This window comes from Homalodisca vitripennis, chromosome 7 (genome assembly GCF_021130785.1).
Source record: "Homalodisca vitripennis isolate AUS2020 chromosome 7, UT_GWSS_2.1, whole genome shotgun sequence".
NCBI lineage: Eukaryota > Metazoa > Arthropoda > Insecta > Hemiptera > Cicadellidae > Homalodisca > Homalodisca vitripennis.
This window is the reverse complement of record NC_060213.1, coordinates 25,046,844-25,071,012: the sequence shown is the minus strand read 5'-3', so window position 1 is coordinate 25,071,012 and position 24,169 is coordinate 25,046,844. Positions and strand designations below refer to the sequence as shown.

At 33.7% G+C, this 24,169-nt stretch overlaps 1 protein-coding gene across 2 annotated transcripts in view; it reads left to right on the top strand.

The window, feature by feature from the left end:
* The window catches only part of LOC124365701 (myotubularin-related protein 10-A), a 43,509-nt gene that overhangs the window by 3,789 nt on the left and 15,551 nt on the right, over nt 1-24,169 (top strand). Inside the window, exons 3-10 of one of the 2 annotated variants that reach the window (XM_046821638.1) lie at nt 3,384-3,520; nt 4,846-4,998; nt 5,784-5,908; nt 7,878-8,012; nt 10,728-10,889; nt 18,752-18,829; nt 21,151-21,296; nt 22,476-22,622. In XM_046821638.1, coding sequence (XP_046677594.1) covers nt 3,384-3,520; nt 4,846-4,998; nt 5,784-5,908; nt 7,878-8,012; nt 10,728-10,889; nt 18,752-18,829; nt 21,151-21,296; nt 22,476-22,622 — 1,083 coding nt within the window. The remainder of the gene's footprint in view (nt 1-3,383; nt 3,521-4,845; nt 4,999-5,783; nt 5,909-7,877; nt 8,013-10,727; nt 10,890-18,751; nt 18,830-21,150; nt 21,297-22,475; nt 22,623-24,169) is intronic. The other variant, XM_046821639.1, reaches the window with a different exon arrangement.

Sequence of the window (24,169 nt, the reverse complement as noted above, 5' to 3'; positions counted from 1 at the left end):
ATTTACAATAGAAAGTGAACAATTATCCTGAAGTGCTATGGTATTTTTAATTTGATTTCGATTACAAGCGAGATAAATCTCATGAACATCATTGTTCTCTTACACTGCAAATAAAAATGGAAATTATTTCAGTCTGGAAAGATAAAACAAAGAATGTCAAGATAAAATGTTATGGTATTACTATCTTGTGATAAGGCATTGCCCAATCATAATATGACTGTCACCTCCTGTGATAATAAGCTGGTAACTCAACCTTTGTCAGTCAATGAGTATAGTTGAAGGTAGAATGATGGCATCGCTTGTTTGCCATATACACAATGGTACGCACTGGTTGATAATGTTGTATTTTGCATCATTTTGTTCATTGAAATATTATTAATTCTGCTTAGTTAAGATTTAACAAAGGTTTTTTATTACAACTCCATAAATGTCAATTACAGTACCTTTTAGTTTTTTTTGTAGGTTTTATGTTCTCTTTTGAAAATCTATAGTGAAGATGAAGTTTGCTAAGAATTATTTATGTATATTGTGAAATTCTCATTTATATTGTCCCACACTTTGTACTTTACCATATTCTTGCTATTCTTTCCTTTCTTCTACTTTATTACTTGAAGTCTGATAAACAGTGAAACTCTGCACACTATCTCAGACTTAAACACCATTCTCTGCTATTAGGTTGAGCCTAAAATCAATTTTAGGTATCTCACCACTTCAGGGAAATTCAGTAGCAGATATCAAAATATTGTGACCTTAATCTTTGATAAAGTTGTACTTACTTTTAAAGTGTGCATAAGATGAGAACAGTGATGTGATTTAAGTAGTCAAAGTATTTATTTGTCAATTAACAGTAATTCATTGTAGGACAATGGTCAGTATACAAATTTAATTACAAACAACAAAGGTTGAAATTATGTTGACTGAACCTAAGTCAATCCTGTTTGAACATCAAGTACTCCCTTACGGAATAGAATTCATTTTTATTCAGGAAATATTTAAATCTTATCTGAAAGGATGGAAAAACTTTCACTAGCACCATTCACATTAGTTCTAATATTAAAGTCTTTACAGCTTTCAAGGTAAGGGGATTTTCTTATGGCCATTGAAGCTGACAACTACCTTGTAAAAATATACTGCATTCCAAAAGTTCTCTATTTTTATGTGACATATTGATAGAGTGTCATCAGCAAATAAACATAAATTTCTAACACACTAGACGAGATGTCATTAACAAATAGCAGAAACAAGACTGGACCAAGAACAGACTCAAGCAACCAGAGTCGTCAGCAGAGGAAATTTCAACCATCTGGCTGTGGCCAAAAATGAAGAAACCCAATCAAATGGGATTCTCCTTAGTCCGAGATGATGTAGAAGAGCTCATGATAGAACGCTTTTCGTAGATTCATGAAAACACTTAACAAATGCTGTCGTTCATCTAAAACTATAGTAAGATTATTGATGAAGTCAAACATAGCATAAATTGTCGATAATCCCCATCTAAAGCCAAAATGTTTTTCAAAAATTATATTTTTCTTATAGAAATGACAGTAGGCGAACAATGTACAGCTTTTCTTTGACCCAAGAAAACATTGGTAGGATAGATATACAGCCTATAGAATTTCAATGACATTTGGACTTCTCTTTTTAAGTAATTGTTTGTTAAGTCTTCGTGGAATGATGGTTTTGATGTGGAATAATGTAATACAACCTAGTCATAATAAATTGGACAATAGGTTAAAATATAACTACATACATTTTAATAATGTTAGAATTTTCAGAGCACATCCATGATCTGGAACATATCCTAAAGCTACCCACTTTAACGTAGAGCATTGGTGGGAAGGGTTGCATTAATATGAATGTTAAGTTTAGCTCCATTTCACCGACAAAAAATGAACGCAAAAGCGAAGCTCAAAACAAACTCTTTAAATTGTTTCGACATCAGAGACACCTAGACTACAACCAAATGTAATCCAGATGAAGTGGTGTTCTCATTTTCTCATCAGGTGCACAATTGAATGCACTACAATGTCCTGACACGATCTCAATTCACGGTGGAGCAAACGAGTTTTCTACACATAACTAGATCTACACTATATGTTGCAGTTGAGGTATCAGCTATTTGTTACACCCTACTTGTGCAAGTGTACCATTAAAGTGGTCGTGCTCTCCTATGTGTTGACGGATTTCATTCAGAAAAGTACCATTGGAATTGTTATAAAAATTTAAAAATAGTTAATATCTTGTAATTTTTTTATAAAATATCTGATACATTTCAACTAATAATATTTTTTTTACTCCCGGATTATGCAAGCATACCTATAAAGTGATCATGCTCGCTTATGCGTTTGTAAATTTTGTCGTGAAATGTACCATTGGAATTGCTATAAAAATCACAAGATGGTATCGTGTACGCTTTTTATAACTTTACTGGTTTGTTTTTATTATATGACTAAAAACTTTCAACAGGTGCCATTTTGTTAATATTAAAGCAAATCATACTATTTAAAAAAAAATATTTCTCTTATGTATTACTACCTAAGTGCGAAGTTTGATAGCTGTAGCTTTACTATTTCTAGAGATATTACATTTTTAATAAAAAATACTATATGGCGGCTAGTGGCTAAACATTTCTAGACCTATTTTTGATATGACATTTTTTTGTTTACCTACAGAAATTTGTGACAACCTTTTGTGAACACTCTGGAATATGTCAAAAAAACCTTAAAAAAAAGTTTGTTCCCTGAAAAGCATTAAAAAAATCATTCTAAAATTCTATCAGATACATTTAATAAGTCTGTTGCAAATACGGCTGGGTTAAACTCAACTATAAAAAAATAAAACGTGGGGCTCCATAGCCCCACGTCAGAGTGAACATTAGAAAAAAAACCTAAAACAATAGTTTTGGATCCTTTGAAACTTATTGCTGAGCACTACTGTCATATTATTTATCACAGTTTCAATAGTTAAATTGTAGAATAACAATTACAGTAGGATCCACCAGAGAGTGCAGTTGTGGAAGAAGGGTATTTGGTACATGATCTTGGAGCAGCCAACAAGGACTAAGCGACGTTGCCAAACTTCCTGCCAGCTGAAACCGCAACGCACCGTGCTGGGTGGCAGTTGAGGTATTGTGTGGCAATGTTGTACAAGTCTGACCATTCTATTTGTCGCCGCCAATTGCACTCTTTTGTTGCCCCTACTTTAGTGAATTGGTCAGAAGCAGAAATTAAGTGGATGTGCAGTTTTGATGCAGTAATTCAAAGCATACAACAGTTTCTAAAATGTTGGAGAATTTGTCAAGACCAGTGGTGTAGAGTGCAGAATACATTTCTCGTAGTCAAATCACTACATGAAGTACGGTACACAAGTTGTTGAATGTACAGGTGAAATGGCAATCGCAGAAGCAGAACATGTTCTTATGTTCTCTCCAGTCAGCGAGCACAAGCAAGGGAAGTCCGGATCGCTCATCGTAACCAACTTCAAACTGTCTTTTGTCACAACAGAGGAGTACACCAAGCATGTGAGTGAATTTTGTTGTGTTTTTATCATTTTAATTTTATTCATACCTTTCTTAACAATTGTGATTGTACAAAACATTATTACAAAATATACTATAGAAAATTTAAAAATAAGTTTTGGTTTTTCGATTTTTTAAATAATATTACCAATATTAATAATATTATTTTTTAAATATAAATATTGATAATTATTATTATTATGTCTGAATAATTCCCACATGGTACATAAGTAGTACATAAGGCATCAAAGTATTCTGCAGAGAGGGATTTATCCTTTTGTTTAGTGTTTGTGACCTGAATAAGTGAGTAGATACCAGTGTTTGAAAGATTGCGTTTGTATCTGTTATGTTATGGTGTTTTATAATGTCTCAAATATATTACTACAGTATATATTTTCAACGACATGACAGTAGAATATTTCACATTTGTAAAGGGTACGGTTAAATCTCTTTGTACGAGATAAATTAGGATTTTTTTTTTTGTTCACACTTGGACAAGGAGTGGGTGATATAAAGAGCAGAAGAATCAGATTGGCTGGACACGTACCTAGAATCTGGTTTACACATCTTTCCGTATCATTACAACAGTTGTGGGTTTCATTTAAATTTATCTCACTTTATAACACTCGCTCGGACAATTGATTAATTTTTTCATAGAGCATGGTGCTTAAGTCCAATTGTCTCGATCTGCTTTATCATTATTCTCTGCTTTGTGCTTCTCCCTTACAATGGTGTTCTGGATTTCTAAAAAATAATTCATTCACAGTAATGTTGTCACTAAATAGGTTTTTGCATTTTATTGCAACATAGAAATACAAGACTCATTTTGTACAGCAATCCATTGACAGTGTGAAATTCCTCTCTTCAAAACCCAGTTTATTCTCAAATAACAACAGAGAAGGAGTATAGATTTTATTTCATAGTTAAGATCAGCGTGCAATATCAATTTTTATAGGTAACAGGCATAAAATATATCATTTTTATTTTGAAATTAAAATATTTACATTAAGGTCTTAAGTTTAGTAATCTTTTGATATACCGCGTCATATAGAATATAGTATGTTTTACAGCAATGTTAAATGTTTACAGTTTTCTTTTATTGGAGATTATTAAAACTAAATAAATGCTCTCCTATGTCACAGTGGAAAAATAAATTTACCTCTGCCCTCGCCCCAGTAACGCCAAAAACGTGTTGCGATAACTAAACTTGGGAGGGATAATTTTGTTTTTCTAATTTACAATCAAAATTCTTGAAGTCATAGTGGCATTGTTGAATACATATTTAACTTTTTTCCAATTATTGATATTAAGGCTGTTGCTGTTCACAGGAGATGTTTTGTCAAGAAAACCTGTTGCTGGGTGAACACGATGTCTGCCTGTCGAATGTGGACGCCTTGTACCTCATGGGAGACAAGAAGAGGCGGCTGCTGCCTGGCAAGAACATGTCTGAGAAAGTCAAGGGTCTGATAGTTGTTTGTAAAGTGAGTTTGCTGTCTCAATAATGTAACCTGTCTGTAAAGTGGAATTTTGAATAAGTACTTTAGTAATATTTTATGAGCTTGTTTACTTATAATGAGGCAATAATCCATTGACCTCTAATTTTGGAATTATTATTGAATTTTTGTATTTAATAATTAATGTAATTTTTTTCCAAATAGAAAAATAAGAAACTTTCTGTAAGCTTTTTTGGAAATTACTGATAAAGTCTTACAAATTACAGCAGGCATGTTAATCGATTCCACTAAAAACCAATTTTAATTTTCTTTTTGTAGAAAGTGAGGAAAATAATACTGATTATGTAAGAATGAATCAAAGCAGAAATGACAAAACAAAATATATAATTTTTCTTTTGGTACATGTTGATCTTTTTCATTGGGTGCATAGCCAAAAGTCATGATTGATTTTCCTTTGGAATCATTTTAAAGTTGCTAACACAATTAATTAATAATACTTGTGTTTCCAATCATATTTTTACAATGTTAACTATTTGTATTTGTTTTATATCAAGTTAAACAACATTGTTTTAAAAAAATACTTCCTTCAGTTGAAATTGTTAAAATATTAAAATTATTTTGATATTTATTATTTTTGGATATATGTGCCAAATTAAGTTTTAGTCTCTTTGATCAGTGCACCTGAATGTACAGACATTACATTTTCCAAATATAACTTTTTTGTCGAGCAATCTCAAAACAGATATTTCCTCTGTTGATTTTATTTCTAAAGACAATACCAAAAGTGTCATCAAATTGAAACTCTGTTGCAGAACATGAAAGTGATGACATTCAGTTTCAAGTTCTCACCTGTCGGCCATGGCAGGAACCTCACCAACGCTCTACTGCATCATGCATTCCCCAAGAGACATCAGTTGCTCTTTGCTTATGACTTCAGGTCTGTATATCTTAAGTACCGCCTAAATAGCAATGATTAGAATAAGGAGTAACAGAAGGGAATCTATTCGATCAAAACATAGTCAATTAGGTTTTTCAAAGTACATGTTTAGTTGATTTACTATTTTTGCTCCATTTTAAACAACAAATATATGAAATAGAATGTATAAAAGAGATTTAACGCAGATATTTTAGAAGGAAACAGAATTTTTCTGTACATTTGCCATTGTTCAGTGATGCAAAAAATCAGTAACACTATGTTTCGAGATCTTTTAGAACTAATACCCAATTTTTTGTTCCTTATGCTGTGTACTTTATTACACATTACACATTCGTCAATCTCTCGAGTTTTTCAAAATTGCGCCAGTATTATCTTATATAAATATTAGAAACTCTCATCTGCTTTACTGTAAAGGATTACAATTTTCACTTTAACTTCCATACATTAATTTGTTTATGCAGTATGAATGAGTGCTGTTGATGTAAAGTTTTCAGCTGAGACAAATTAAAAAATACATGCTACAATACAGTCACTTTTTCCAGATGTTTTAATGAGCTTGCGTGTTGTCGTAGTGCACATTGCAGCACAACCAGCCCACAGTTCAAACAGTTTCCTTCACAGTAGAATATAGTAGAATAATCTATTTATATGTACTTTCTTTGAGAAAACCAATGGCATCATATTATAATCATACAGTTTACAAAAGTTTTAATCCGATAAATGTTAGAACTCATCTCCAAAGTGTAGACTGGTCAGTCCTTAAACAAGTTTGTTATGTTGTTCTTCTGAGTCTTGCGATCCAGTATCTGTAGATGGTCTGGGAGATGGTTATGCAGTCTGTGGTCAATATTGTCAAAAAGTGTCATTCTGTGTCGTGGAGTCACAAAGTGGGTTTCATGTCTTATTTGATATCCATCGATATTGTTATTTCTTTTTGGATTTTCTTGTCAGCTTATAAGGTTACATCTCTTGTGTACAAGTTAACAACTGTCATCTTGATACTTAATTCCTAGGAGGCATTTCAGCATGTTTCCATTTGCTGTGGGTTGGCAAGGATCTTTAGTACCCGTTTTTGTAGAATCAGAACTCTCTCCATATTTGCCTTGATGTACCTTCCCATGCTATTAGACCATATCTGATATGGGCCTCACAAAGTCCGAAGTATGCTGTTGTAGCTGAGATGCTGTCACCAATAGTTTTTATTCTTTTCAAGGCAAACAGTCCAGTTGAAATCCTTTTGCATAACGGTCCATTTGAGGGCTGAGGCAATAAATAGTCCCACAGAATGAGCTTCACTTCTTTTTCAAGATGTACGTTTACAAGCTCTGTCAGGTTGTTTCTGTTTCAAAAGTGAATTTGTTTTGTTTTTGCCTTTCTTGCGACTACCTCTACAGTACTGATAAGCTTCTTCTAGGCTTAGGTGGATCCTAACCTACAATCCATCAATGATCTTATCACTTACAACAAGGATGGTATAATCAACACACATTAAGCATTAACACATGTTTCCGATTAAAAGGAAGGTCGTTTGTAAATAAAATGAAGAGAAGTGGTCCTAAAGCGGAGCTCTGTGGAACACCTCTGATAACGTCTTATGGAATGGTTTGTACAATAATCAGCATACAATTTTCTGAATATATAACTTTCACCACTTAACTGCATCCCTTCAAGTAGGAGTGAAACCAGTATTTTGCTTTACTTCCGAGTCCTAAGTCAACCAAGTTTTGAAATGAGTAAGTCATGTTCAAAAGAATCAAAAGCTTTGATAATCAAGGGGTATTCCCAATACCCTGCTTCTTTCCTTAAGCTGGTTAATTATTTCTTCTATAAAGCTAACCAATGGTGTTGCTATAAATTTGTCTCTTACAAATCCATATTGCTTCTCTGTAGTAAATTGTAGTAAGTTGCTATGTTAAAAATGGGGTTTCGTTATTGCTTTCTGTGGATAAAAATAGGTTGTCTGTTCCAGAGAGCCGTACTACAGATGTCCCATGGATGTGTGCATGTACCAGGACCCTGGGGAGTGGGGTCGAGAGTTGGCCCGGACAGGGGCGGTGGGGTGGCGGCTTACCGCTGTGAACAAGGAGTTCAAAATGTCGTCCAGGTACGTAATCAACATTTTATCTGTGAGAGACTTCAACTCAATAAGTGTAATTCAATATTAAATCAAGTTGTAAATCACTGAATACAATGAGCTAACGGCTTATTAAAAATGAGAATAATTAACAAAAAAGTACTTATTTTTTACTATTTATTTTAATTTATTGGTAAATTTTAATACCAAAAAAATGAAAATACTTATTTTTAAGCCAGTTTTTATGTTGTATTTGAAATGGTCTTTTAAATGAACTAAAGTCAAAAGTTTTTGGAAACTTTGAAGAAAGGAGCCTACCCAAACATACATCTCAATCACTGCACTGGTAACTGGTAATATATTATAAATGGAGTGAAAATAATGTACCACTGCTTAAATTACTCATTACCACCACACTTAGCAAGTAACTCCATTGTATCTCATTGTACTCCATTGTACTAAGTACTCCATTGATCTCAATGACTTTTCCAATGCCTCAGTTTAAATGGAAAATTACCCAATTTATACTATATGTATACAATATTTTGTAATGGTAAATACTGTATGTTCTTGAATTGTAATACATATTAACTGAATTAGATTAAGTTAGTGTTGGTTTTTTACTTATTATCAGCTATTTTGCACGTACTATAGAAGATTTTTCGTATTATCTGTAAAATTCGCTGTAAAAGATCGTCAGTATCCGCACTTGTCAACTCAATCGGGATAATACTACAGATTTTTTATTTTACAAGATCTGTTACAAAAATAACCCCCATTTCGTTATTTAAACTACACCCAATTAAATAAACATATTTTATTGTATATGCTTAAAAATTACATATTTCCTCTACTTTTCTATACATCATCATCATCGTCAGACGTTTCCGTTCTCACGGGTCGTCGTACACAGCCTCCTCCACTTTAGTCTATCGTTCCAGGTCTCTGGGAAAGAATCAAAAGTATTGATGTATAAATCTTATTTCCAACCAATTTTATTATATGGAGCAGAGACGTGGACGTGGACTAAAAATGATTTAACCCTTTGAACCCCAGACCAAAATATTGATGGTGGAAAAAACGTACCAAAATCATTTGACCTACGAACTACCGAGAATCCCCGGAGCAGAAACAGCTGTTTTGCATACTGTTTGTAAAAATTTAATACTTTTGTTATTTTTTATGCTATTGTCTTGTATTACACAACAAAATGTCCAGAATGAAATTGTATACACAGAAAAAGATTAGTCTGAAGTATAAAAAAATGTTTAACAGCATTAAAATAATTTTAAAATATATGTATATAGATTTTTAGGCAAAAAAATTGATTTTAAGATTTTTTAATTCAAAAATAAGAAATATTTTTGGTATGGGCACCCACATTTTATTTTTCTAAATTTAGTTTTGTGTATGTACAAAAAAAAATTATATTGATATCTCTAAAAATAAACTTTTTTTGAATTTTTATATAAAAGTATGCGACTTGTAAAAACCTCTAGGCGTACAACACAAAAATCACTGATATTACCTAAATAAATAAATAGTCAAAATTGTTGGTACTTACGATTTTGTATTTTAATAAAATACATATAAATATGTATTAATACTCATAAAATAAGTATTTTACGATTTCAAATAAATGTGTATTAAACGCATATACCATGGCGACGATATTACGTCGCCCGGGGATTCTCGCAACTTCATTGGCGACGATACATCGTCGCCGCGGGGATCTTCGCATATCTTCTCGGCGACGATATTTCGTCGCCTGGGGTTCAAAGGGATAAGCAGATTGCAAGCTGCAGAAATGAGATTTTTAAGAGGGATAGAGAAGACTACAAGAAGAGATAGAATAAGGAACGAAATAACCAGAGAAAGATTGAAGGTAGTTTCACTGCAAGAGACAATGGAAGGAAGAAGAATACAGTGGATGGGGCATGTGAAGAGGATGGGAGATAATAGAATGCCTAGAATAGCACTGGAGAAGGAGGAAGGAGGAAGAAGACCAAGAGGAAGACCGAGAGGAAGATGGGAGGACCAAGTGTGGAAAGACATAGAGAGAAGGGGACTACAGAAAAAAAAAACTTTTCTATACAATTGCCATTATCATATCTATTGACTGACTTGGAAGTGCCTTCTCCAAAACCTTTTGCCGCCTGCGTCTTTAGCCATTCAGTGAAAGCATCTTTGAGTTCATCTTTGTCATCGAAAAGCTGAGAGCCAAACAAACTGGTCCTCTGATTTATGGAAATTTATCTGAAAGCTCAGATATTGTGAAATGTTGATCTTGTCAAGAAGTTCATCACTCACCACTGATGGCCTGTCACTCCTTCGTCGTGGGTTCACCCACTTTTAAATAAACAAACCCATTCATGTGCACTCCTTCACCCATAATGTTAGGCCCATAAACAGCACAAAATTCCCTATAAATAGCTGTTGCTGAATATTGTTTTGCTGTAAAAAACCTAATTACAGCTCTCATTTTGCATTTGGTAGGAAACTCAATTGTGGTACACATTTTGCAAAGCTATAGAAGATGCAATTGAAGATACAAGTGTTCATATGACCTTCTAACTGCCACGGCTAGATAGTGATTGACGTGTTGTGCGCAGAGTGCTACTACCAGCACAGAAGTGAAGGGCAATTACTTTAGGAATAGTCCTTGTAGAGTAAAGGAATATAAAATTATGAGAGATTGTTTTGTACTTTTACGGAATAACAAATTAATGCTGGATGATGCCACAGCCTGCCTGAGTGGTTGGTGGTTCCGTCATCCGCAACTGATCCGCAGCTGCTGGAGGCAGCAAGACACTTCCGCGGTGGTCGTCCGCCACTGTGGTGTTGGAGCTCACCACGAGGTGCTGCGCTGGTCCGCATGTCCGACATCCAGCCTTTCATCGCAGACAGGTCATTATCAATACAATGGAAAACACCTTTTACACTTAATAACTACTGGATTGTGCTGAGAGCAAGCGTTAGGCAGTAAAAGGTCATTCATACTTTTATTGTTGTACCATTTTGTACCAGATACACATTGCTGCTGTACAGACAAGTCAACATTCGAAGTAAAAAGTGCTTCACAGATAAAATGAAGCACTAAAGGAATGTATCACAGATCTTTACCGAACCAAATGTAACTTTTTACCCGATTTTTAAAAATTGATGATTAATTCAATATGTTCTATTTTTCATGTTTTTTAACTTGTACCCATTTAAAGGATGCAAAATTTGTGAGGCAGTGGTATTTGCATGTCCTGACTAATGTAACTTCTGACAAAATTTATTTTAACTTTACTGCCTAAAATAATCTTACTATCCTAACTCCAAAATTGTAGTTGGCCAGACGAGTTCTTCCTTGTACCAAGTGTCAAGTCTCTAGTACTTTTCTGTCAAGAGTTATCGCACAGAGACGACTTTGACATTATTTTATGAAGGACTTGTCGAGTCCTTAATAATGCTATCAATAAAGGACATATAATTATAATATTAATTACTAACAATAACAAATTTACTATTAATAATAAATTGTATAATTTAAAACAAATAAATGAATACATTATTCACAAAATAATGGTGGTGTAAAACAAACAATCAATCGCTTAATATATTTAACAATATCATCAACTTATTAATAAACAAATTAACAACAAATAAATATTACGTTAATAAGCACTGTAATTCTTGTGGGTTTGTGTGTCCCTTTAAGAATACTGTGACATGAATATATTACTGTAAAAAAAAATTTCTGTCTAATTACATTTATAATTTTGTCGGTTTAGTATAAATTTACCCAATTAGTTCAACTAAGCTCTTTTCTAGGCTTCCAAATGGGGCTCTAAATCCAGTAGTTATTATTTATCAATGTGTGACGAATGTATGCTTGTACAATGCAAGTGCTTTTCTTGTGAGTAAAAGATTATTAGTAGTCTAAATTTTAGTTATGTTTTGCACATTTTGGACTGTATAGTGAACATTCTATTTTGTTCTTTTACTTTGTGCTCATTTAAAATTTAACAAACTTTAAAAGCCAACAAAGATTCTTGAAAATAAAATCAGTTTCTATTCCTTTTATTATTTTAAAGAGACAATGTCTCATGTTTATTTTTTTTTATTATTTTTTTTATTCCATCATTACATTACATAGTGAAATTTCATACACAAGTTCCGTACATCATAAATTATAACTTAACCCATTGCGGATCACTGACGAGCTGGGCTCGTCACGCAGCGGCCGGGCCTAACGGCACGGTGACGAGCTCAGGTCGCATAAGCGGTCTGCTTTTAAATTTCCCTCCAAATAGTTCTGTTAATGTCTGATAGATCGGGCGATTGTCTTCACTTGTCTACTAAGAGTGTTTAACAACTGTCTACATTTAGAATTTTCCAAAAGTTTTATAAATATCCTACAGATTGCAGTTGTATGTCGAAGTTGAAAAATCATTCATATGAGTTTACTCTCTGCTTTTTAGCGCTTCTGATTGGGTGTTTTCCTCAGTTGATATTATAATACTTTTGAGGTTAATGACACAACTAAACGACGCAGACGTACATGTTGGTGGGTTTAGTCTAGACAATGACCCGGATGTTGCAATCGATTCGCCTGAGCCGCTTTATTTAGACTATGATTCAGACATCATCCCTGCCACGCCGTAACCTTGCTCGCGTGTTATCGTTCCTACATCACGGATAACCCAGCATGCCCATGTTCCATCTGAACGAATACCTTTGTAGCTGAATTTTCTAGTATGCAATGGCGAGAGATAAGATGTGGCGCACCATTGCTGTTCGTGCGGCCGCTGACCGTGAATTAATTCGTGCTCGCTGGTGCCTGCGCGCCAAAACAATACGATCCGCAATGGGTTAATACAGTCTTGATTGGAAATTTTGTGATGTATTTTCTAAAAGCCTACAACAAAGATTAATGAGTGTTCTAGTTTGGTAAATTATGTAGTAAATTGCAGATTTGCCTGTATAGTACTTATTACAAAGTTTTGAGCCGTTTCAAGTTGACAACTTGTTTTTTTTTTTTTGTGCTTCATAAAAGACTAGGATTTTGAAAGCTATGTGCTTATTGGTCAACAGATAATCTTGACACAAACAGTCGGCTATGTAATGAGTTTGAATTTTTGATATGTTACAACGAAAAAATACAAGTGGGTGGCACAATTTGCATTGTATAAAGCTGTATTTACTCCGGCGAGTAAAGTAGCGAGATAACTTGCACAACTGCTGTTGCGTAACGTGAACTATAATAAGTAATATAGTAACAGTCACAAGTATTTTTATCACTGTTTATTTCAAGAGTCTATGCAAAATCTGTTCCGACACCACAGTAATATCGCGGTAATGTTTGGTATTTAAATTTAGTGGCCGAAACTGCTGTCCAATTCTTTTGCCGATAGCGGGAGCTCTTGTGCCCGTTTAGACTAGGAATCTTTACTGTCAAACACGAAACTTGCGGAAATTCTTGCCAGTGTAAAAGTGGCTTGATTAAAGAACCTAAAGTCGATTGAATTATTAACTCTGAGAAAGGAATTTACTAGATGAGGTAATTCTAGTAGGGGGATCGAAATGTGAATATTACAAAATGATACTTTACTCATAGCGTATGTCACTATAACTAAATTTTCAGACAACAAATAATAGGAATATCATTGTTAGGGAACAAGAAGATAAATACATTCTTTGGAAGTAAATTTGTTCTCTTAGTAAATTTTATTTATTATTTTTGCCAATATGTAGCTTAATTTTTAGTTCAACCTTGTACACAGATGTGCTTTATTCGTATTGTTTCTTGTTTGTAATATTTTACTTTTATTTAATTGTGTTGCTAATGAGGAATATCTACTTAGCCAATTTTCGGCTTTCAGTGTTGTCTAGCGGAATGTTGGATGTTGTGCTAATGTTAGATTTGCAGCCCGCTATTATGTGTGCCACATAAACACCTGTGTATATATCGGTCGAAGAGTCACCAGCCCGTTTAGTGTTGTTGGTATCACTGTTTATTGCCCTTGAAGAAGATAAGCGTGCTCGGCAGGTGAGTTTAGATATGATGTGCCTGAAGTGCATGGAATGTGTTATTCTGTGCTGCTCACTGGTGCTTTTGTGATGTTTCTAATGTTTAGAAACCTAGCGAAGAACTGAGTTCACTTGCCATTCATTTGTGACTGAAAATCTCTGTGCCTCTGAGACTGGTGATGGTGGTTAGAATATCAAAATTACTTTCCAGCTTAGTCGATATCAATCATAGATGTGACTCGTCAATGAAGCAAGAAAGAAGAATTTTCATAAATTATCAAACATGACCTAAATCTTAGTTTTACAAACATCCAGTGCTGGATAAATTCAAAAATAAAATCTAATCTAAATCTATTTAAGGTTTTAGTTTTCTTTGGTATTACTAGCATTTTTTTTTTATTTAGAAGATTTTATGAGTTGGAATATTTCTAATAATAAAAGGACATTCTTCAAATCACATTTTAAGTTGACTGTGTTGCAGTTATTAACTCATATATTAAATATGGATATATTAGACTACATGTTTCTTTTTTCAAATTTGATACAGCTTTTACTGAAGGTCACGAGGCTTAGATATGGCAATAGAATAGGTTAAAGAACAGTTTGGTAATTTTTACTTTTACTTCTTTTAACATTTGACACATTAAAATCATGTTTAGATCAGTATCAAATACAAAGTGGTGTACAGCTGTAGTATTCGTTTGTGTTAAATAAGGCTAAAAGGAAAGCAATTTTGGAATTCAGAATAAAATGCTGAAGAATTTTGAATTATTAATAATTACTCATAGTGCTTAAAATTGATTGGAATTTAACCTAGGCCATCTGAAATAAAACGCAAGAAACACAACTGAAAATTCTTTAATCAATAAACACAATAATAAATCCAACATAAAATTTCCAGTGAAGAAATAAAATGTTGGGTTTTATTAAGGATGGGTTGGTTCCAATAATTGACACCTTGTTTCTTAGCGTTATCGAGGTGTCGGTAATTCTCTGTGCTGAGGCTCTTTTCACATAATTCCGATACCATTGTTTTCAAAATATTTATGTGTCATGACTAGTGATATGTTGCAAGCTAAACCTTGAATCCACAAAATTTTTAAATTAGTTTGTTTGCAAATAATAGCTGATTGGTACTACACCAATTTCTGATTCTTTTATTATTGTAATATCTGTATAGAAAAACATAGAAAGAAGAAATTATTACCATATTTTTAATAATAGTTTGTTCACAGTTAATATCTATTATATAAAAATGAAACTGTTCGTGTGTAACAGCATCACTCACAAACGGCTGGACGGATTCGCCTAATTTTTTTTTTAATTTGTTCGTCTTGATCTGTAGAAGGTTTATAGGATACTTTTTATCCCTTTCCCGATTCAGGATTCCGCCCCACTGGTTACAGAAATACCCGTAAGAAATGCATTGCAGCAAACATATGTTATTAAGTGAAAGAGTCTTTTCAAATTTTTAATCAGCTGTTCTTTGTAAACATATATAATGCGACAAAAAATATATTTATATATAATTTAATTACTACACTTATAGTTTTAAAGCATAGAGTAAGCTTAAGAGAAACGACAAATTTTGTTTAAACTGTTTCTGCAATCACTGTTAAACATAGACTTTACTATCCAGATAATACAATTCAAATTTGACGTAAAAATTCACCTTTAACTGCAATATTTATTTAATATAAACCATGCTCATGCTTGATCATAATTACTATCTTACGTTGGCTAGCAATGCAATGATAAAATCATAATTGTTTTTTTTTGACTATCTTACGTTGGCTACAAATATAAAGAATGTGGCATCGGAGATAAAATCAAAATTTATTAGTAAAAAAAAAAATGTTTTTTTCTTAAGATTTGCGTGCGAGAAACAGCTAGATAGAGGCAGGAATGTGGTACATACCTTCATAATGCGCCCAAGAAGCTCACGAAGGAACGACTATCAATTATCTCAGCAATGTTTAGAATGTGATAGAAAATGAATAAGTGAATATAGTGTACTGTTTTCAACGGGAAATTGCGTGCGAAGCCGCGGGAAACTTATTGAAATGCGCAGCGAAGCGCGCCGGGTCCGCTAGTTTTAAATATAAATGATCATACATCACCACATGTCTGCACCATCTATTCGCATACAATAGCTGATTGGTAGTATGCAAATTACTGATAGCTATTGTCCTTGCACCATGAGACGATTCCTGGGTCAGATCGTAGGACCGCAGTGTATCGTAGCGGCATGCCTGTATTTTGAAGGCGTTTAAGTTGCAGCTCTTGAAAAATACCGTTTAAAAATGTTCACATTTTAATGTTATCAATAAATTTATGTATAAGAAAAACACCATCAGAAATTTACAATTCTTGAAATAAGTGTTACAGTTAATTGTAAACATTTCAAATATAATATCGAAACTAACTGTGTTTTTATATTAGTCCTAGTTTTAGATTTTTAAATTGCTAAATACACAGATGACTCAAAAAGTAATCAGAAATATTAATTCGTGTACAGAAAACGTATCAAATTTATTCTATTTTTAAAAGCTTGAAAACTTGTGTTTTCATACAGAAAGTGTGAAGTTTGTTTTGGTATTTAGCTCTTTTTTAAGTTATGGGGCCCTGAAAAATACATTTTATGAGTTTTTTTTAGTGCCATATTAATTTTGTTGTTAAAAAAGTTTATACTTTAGTTATGTACTTGATATTTAAAAAAGAGACAATTCTGTAATTTTCTGTTTCTACCTAATTATATCAATGGTTTTTTGTTTGAAGTTTATTATTTACAGTGATAATACTGTAGAATTACTGATTTTTGAACATTTGCCATCTTTAGCATTACAAAAATACTATACTATATCTTGAGTGTTCCATTACAATAGGTTATTAATCTGGCACCTATATTTATCTTACATATATTTTTGGGCTTGACATACTTTCATATACATATATATGTAAGAAAGAATAATAGAATTGTTTAAGGAGAGCAATAAGTGATTGAGGTGAGGCTTTGATTGTAGATTTATTATTAGTTAAGATCAGTTGGTTGTCAAATATTATTTACTAACCATTAGCAAATGGCTAGTGGTTTCACATATAATGAAACGCACAGATTTCAGCCTTGTCTACATTGATAGATATCCTGTGGAATACTAATTAAGTCACTGGATTCCAACCTTTCATTGTACAAACAAACACATTGATAAAAAGCTACTAGTCTGTGGTGACTGCCCACCACATTTATCAGACCGCCGAATCAACGATTAGAACCGGTCTTTCTGATAAGCCGCGTGCGGATGGAGGACCGGTGGTCTGATAAGGAGGAGTCTAGATTGAGTCAGGGACCAGTGAGGACGTCTGATCGGCGAGTGGCGGTGACGGAAATATTACCTGTCGCAAGTCTTATTTTTATTATTTATTTTAAGAATTGTGTGTCACACTATGGATTGATTTAATAATCAGGGGGGGGGGGGGTTAGGTGCCGGAAAATTATAGAGGGGTCATTGTAAATTCTAAATTGTTAGTATGTCGGGCCGGGTTTGGTCGTGATGGGAGGTCGGCGTGTCGGTATGTGTAAGTTGGTGTCGGTAAGGGTAGATTATCTTTGGCGGTTATAGAATTGTTTTACGATTTACTTTTAGTGTTTGGTCCTTAAATTACAACTTAAAATTCTTATGAAAGCTGGTAGGAGAATATAGTGTAATTAGGATTATGGTCGCTCCACCTTCATCGTGCAGGCGGGTACAAGCCTAGTCCTACACGGTGACACGTTGCTTCCAAGAAATCCATCCAAATCGTCACAAGTCTTTTGAAGCGTTAGTGCGCAAACAGAAAACAGTTTCTCAGCTCTTTAGCAAATACAGTGTACTTTAATGATTGTCTGTACCTGTGGATGACTCACCAACTAAAGCATGGTCTTTGTGCTATGTTGAGCTGTTAACCTATCATCATTATGTGTGCCACCTTTGCGCTAACATTCACTGTTACGTCTGATGTCATTTCATAGGAACGCTTTGCATGTATTCAATGTAAAGGGTTTCACTAGATTTTTCTACATTTCATTGCCAATGTTACAATATAAACACAGTAGTATTCTTAACTGTTTGTTAAGTCAAATTCTATACTGTAGTTGTGTAAGTTTAGCTGAAGCCATTCGTTTTTCTCAATCATAAAATAAAATTTGTGGAATTGAGAAAGTGTATTTTATTTATTTCGTCAAACAAAATATTTTTACCAAAATTTAGATGAGTGATAAATCATTATGATTGAACGGTGATAGATATGAAAGTTGGAAATATTGATAATCTGAATTGTTCATATAAAATGAACATATTTATACATGAATAGTGTACCAACTCATTGACCTCAATTGCCATTTAATAATCCAGACACTCTGAATTAATTTTCTAAATTAATAGTGAAACTACAAAAACAACTGTAAAGAAGAACAAGATCACAAGTTATCTAATAAAAATGTTGAAAACCATAGAACTTTTTCAACTAGATGAATGAATTATACAAATGGCTATTCAGATTCAAAACGATTTCAAATTAACATTTTGTGCTAGGAATTAGTTGTATAGAAATTTAAATTATCATTTTTATTTTTAAGATAGCAACCCTTGTAAATAATCACAGTTTGGATAGTGCATAGTTAAATGAATTAACTGTAATTAGTGCTATAATTTAGTTCATAACTGTTCAGTGTCTGATTAAATTTGATTTATAACTTGTTAACTTTCTTCCAGGCGGAGTATTGTCGTCAGTGGCGGCTCAGAAATCTTAAGCAGCTTCAGGCCGGATACTGCCTCCTGGACATTACCAAGGTATTCAGTAGTCCAATTATACTGGATGTCCGATTCAATAATCTAGACATCAGCTACTGTTCCTTTTTTTAATGTTCTCCTTCCCTCACAGGATTACTCAAAATTCGGCAACATGTACTGTGTAGATATAGTACAGTGCACAAATGAGATATAGTTTAAAAAATAGACATCAGTGTAGATGCCACCTCTTTGTCTCTGCAATTTGGTAACACTGATTATGTGAAATGGAAAACTAGTAATATTTCTTCCAGCAGTTGGCAATGTGCTTAGTAGGCAAAAACTACACTGTTTGTCTTCCATCGTAGTATGCCTACGTCAAGTTAGGTTAGAGGAACTAACCTAATGCGGTGAAGGTAAGCCTGCTCTTCCTGCCTTATAAGAACTCAAATGCGTATAAGATGATTTGTTATCTTACTAAATATAGTTTGTTTTTTATTCACTGTGTATGTGATATATGCTCTACAGCTTGAATATGATCAGATGATGCAGTTTTGTGGAGGTAAGTTATAAAAGCAAACAAAATCAACAAATTTGGAATGCTAAGGGCATCTTGCTCGTTGAATTTATGGAGTGTGGTACGACCATTACAGCTGCAGCTTACTGTGAAACCTTAAAACGGCTACGACGAGTGATTCAAAACAAGCGTCGTGGTCTTCTGACATCTGGTGTTGTGTTTGTCCATGACAACGCCTGCCCTCATACAGCTCAAAGGACAACAGAACTTTTGGAAAAGTTCAAATGGGACGTTTTTGACCAACACCCCTTACAGCCCGGACCTGGCTCCCAGTGATTTCCATCTTTTCCCGTACATGAAGCGGTGGCTTGCATCTCAGAGGTTTGCGAGTGATGAACAGCTTCAAAACGCTGTGACAGGTTGGCTACGTTCTCAGGCGGCAGATTTTTTTAAAGACGGAATTTCAAAAACTGTTAAAAGATATGATAAGTGCTTGAATTTGTATGGTGAATATGTAGAAAAGTAGAGAAAAGCTGTAGTTTTAACATTTATATAATAAACTTTTTGTATCTCAACTGGTTTATTTTTTATTTCAAAACTGAGGTTACTTTGTGGACGACCCTCGTATAACATGGTTAAAAATACCATGTTAAAGGATTTTGCGAAAAAATTTCAAAATTGCTAAAAGCGGTAAAGATTTTGAAAGTAAAAGTGCTAAAAGTACATATATTTCTGGTAAGTATAAAAATTGGATTTGAGATTAGAAAATTAAGGAGTCGGCCATCAAAAACCGATTTGCCCACGCTGCAGTATAACACCGATGATAAATATTTCATTCAATATGACATGCTATCACACATGCTGTGATGTTGCATCACAAATATTTCACCCACGATATGGGATCAAACACATTTTGGTCGTAATGTAGTATAATATCACAAACATCTCACCTGTGCTGCAGTGTGACTTGAGAAAGGCATCATTCTTGCTGAGCTTCCATTTATACCGATATGGCTTAGGATGGATTTGTAACTAACTCTCTTTAAGTACATTAGCAGTGCATAACAATAATACAGCTGTAATGAACTGTAATAAATTGCTTTAAGCCATTTGCTTTGTATTCTTATTTTAACCTTACCTGTACTCTTAAAATGTAGCCATCCCACTTGTATGCATGGCACTATCAGAGTTAAGAGAGGTCGTTTAAACTCAAAACTTGTTTACTACAAAATTAAATTTCAAATCGTAAATTTGAATAATCAATCATAAAAATTTTATTTTGAAGATTCTTATTTTTGAGAACAATCAATGGTTTTTATGTGCCAGTTGTTTTTTTTATCGAGTTAAGTAATATCCAGAAAATGACTTTTCTAATATTATATCTAGTATTTGTTGAGTTTTTGGCTTATAAATTCTACAGTGAGAATATTTTTTTTTAATTTTGCCTTTTAAAGGAAAGGCTCTTCATTGGGTATCTAAAGGTGGGATGGTTTAATCATAGGAAAAGATGAAAAAAATGTTTGGCCTTGTTTACAATCCTTTTTATAAACATTATAATTCTTTTGATTATAACATGTTTTTTCTATTTCTTAACTAATTACATAAAAATCACTCAAAAAGGTTTCTCTGCTATTTTTTATAATCAGAATAAAATTGTATATATTTAAAGAGTGTAATTTTGGGAGGTTAAGTCTTGTTTTCAAATTGCTTACAAGAATTAAACTGAACGTGAACTGTAAATCCCCTCATCGTTAAACGTTGTAATGTTATCTTGAGAAGAATTTATAGGATTGTACTATAGAACGGTATATCTCACTATTACAGTTTATATTCTTGTATTATTGGATTGTTAATATATCTACTGCAGAGTGAAGGAGAACACGATGTTGGAGACTGTGCGCAAGAGTCATCCTCGACTGGCCCAGCCCAAGGTGATGGAACTGAACAAGGATGTCCCGACACCGCGGGAAGTGCAAGTCAGCTTCGTTAAACTACGGGAACTCTGTGCTCCTGGTATGTATTAGTTCGTGCAGGCTTCAAATGATACGAGATCCGTTGAGAAAGTGGGTTCTGTTCAGTTGTAAAAAAAAATGCCAGTCATCAAAAGAGATTTTACTTTTTTTCATTTAAAGCTAAAACTCTAGGCTATTTTAATGTGTAACTGCCTCAAACATGAAGGCACTTGTCGTATTGAGGAACGAGTTTTGCAATATGCCCTCATTGTGGTAACCATGATATTTGACTAATTTGTCATCATCTTCAAACTTCTCTGACTCCTTATGTGTATCCAGTCTCTTACTACTGTGCAAAACAATGTTATTCATCCGACTTACTCATTGCACTTAGTCCTAGTTTGCACTTGCTTCCGGAGTGTCAGGATATTCAGGATGGGTAAGGTTCAGGATAGGGACTGCTTCCTGTTGAGGTCCCATGGTAGAAATCAATCTCCCAGTCGTCATACTTTGAAAGAAGGGAAAACCAGCTTAAAATCCAAGCAACCCTTGTTTGAATACAGTATAACCATTATCACACAGAAAAACAATGCTGGTCTTCTTGAACAAACGGCACCATTTTCTTACAGCATATCAATTTTCTCATCATAAAACACAATCTTCAGTTTTTTTTGTTTGTTTTTCACTTACAGTAAACAGAGTACAACATGTAATTTAGCTAATGACAGTTTATTAACCTTCCTGCAGCACCGCCATACTCTTACTAAATCAGACAGTTTCAGCATGTACGTTTTGAACAGCCTTCCTACATACAGGGTATCCCTAAAAAGAGCAGTTTACCTTGAATAAACTAAGTTCTGAGTTGAAATGGGAGTCATTTAAAGATTTTGTATTTGATTTCTCAAAAAGACTCACCTAAAAAGAAACCATGGATAAACATTAAAACTCTCAGAAAAATTACTAAATGTGTACCAATGTTTGTTTTTTTCTTTTGGAGAGAAAATGCATTTTCTTTCAATGAACAAATATAAATTCTCTTAGGTTTAACAACAAGTGCAGTAAAAATTCACTCATCAGGTGTTTTCCAAAATTTATATTAATTATAATGAAAACCAAAATAAAACTGGATACTTCTACTACTTTTTCATGTGTTGAATATAGGTGAAGAAAACATAACTATGTAAAACTAAGCTATAACTTGTGGAGATGGTACGTTACGATCGTTCTGTGCTTCTTCCAGAGAATGTGAGACAGTTCTGGATCCAGGACAGCCACTTCCTTTCACTTCTGGAGGTGTCTCGGTGGTTACACAATGTGTCTGTGTGTCTGGCCAAGGCGAAGGAAGCGTCCATGGGTCTGCACAACGAGTTCACTGTCGTCCTACAGGGTGAGTCAACGTAAATACGATGGTAAAAAGTTTTTATAATGCCTGCAGTGCTGATATATCAAGGACAGACTGTGTAGCGGTATTCCTAATTTATTTTGATTTGTGGCATACCTTTAACACTTTGTACCCTGAGCCCGAGTATAGGTCGGGTCATGTTATTTAATTGTATCATTTAGCTCAGTCATCTTATTTTTGGATTCAAACGTTTTGATTATGTTCATTAGTTATCTAAGTTCGTATTTGTTGGTTTTGAGATCCCTGGGTCACGTTTTAGTAATGAAATACGTATATTTATCGTCGTACTACAAACGAGTCTAGACAGCTGATCGTAGACGCCGCGGCTGATCGTCGGTACTGTCAGTTTGCTTTGTAGAGTTTCACGTTTTGTGTTGTTGTGAGTCTTAGTGATGTCTTACTACAAATCTTTCCGACAAATACTGAAGCAAATGTTATTATAATGTATTATAAATGTGAATTTACTTGTTTGTAAATAATCAGAACTTTAGTTTCTTACTGAATGAAGTACAGGCAAATGCAAGCAATGTGAGGTTATCCATGTGTTTTGTTTTGTATTTACACTAGCTTTCTTCTTTCTTCTCGACTTTCCGTTGATTTTCTTTGATATTCATTACTTCTTATTTTCAAGTTTAAATAATATGGGTGATGAAATCAAAAGAGATTCAATTCGCGATCTTTTGTTTGACTCCGAGTCGGAAAGTGACGATGATTTTGATACACACCTGGGAACAAAATAATATTGATTTTATGAACGATCTAAACGAAAATGTGCGAGATCCTGTATTTGATTCAGACCATTGTGCTTTAAAAATTACCACACTAAGGCGAACTACCTGAACTAACAAGCTATGTAGCAAAAACTTTTTTTGTATTTTTTATGTAACATTCCATAGTATGTAATAATTTTATTTTGAAAATAAATTTTATATTTGTATACATTTAAAAAAAGTATGTATCTCTATCTTTAAAACAATATATAGTATGAGTTTATAACATAATTACTTTAATAACACAGAATTTTTTAAAAGCATCATAAAACCCCCAGGGAGCCACACCGAAACATGTATTAAGGGCCCAGGGTACAAAGTGTTAAAAAGATTTTTTATAAATGTACCAATTATAATCACTTCTGATGATAGAATAAGTGGGAAATTATTTTATGTCTTCCCTACAAAAAACCAAAATCTTGTATTTATAAATATCATGGAAACCTAAACCAATGCCTGTTCAATACTTTGTGTTTGTGAGTGCATGGATAGATTTCTTAGTTTCTAACAATAAAAATGTAAAACATTGCGGGCCGATCGCATTTGTGAAAAAATTTTATCTCAACTATGATGATGCTAAATAGACCAGAGGATAAAAACTGCAAGTAATTTAAAACACCTTTTGCGTTCTCTTAGGGCAAGAAGTTTAGAAAATTACACCTAGCATAAGGACCTTTGCGCTGCTTCAAGAGTGTCAAGTATAATCTCAAGTCATGTCGCCTCGGAAGAATGGAAAGCCAACTCTGAGCCAGCCTCTCCAGT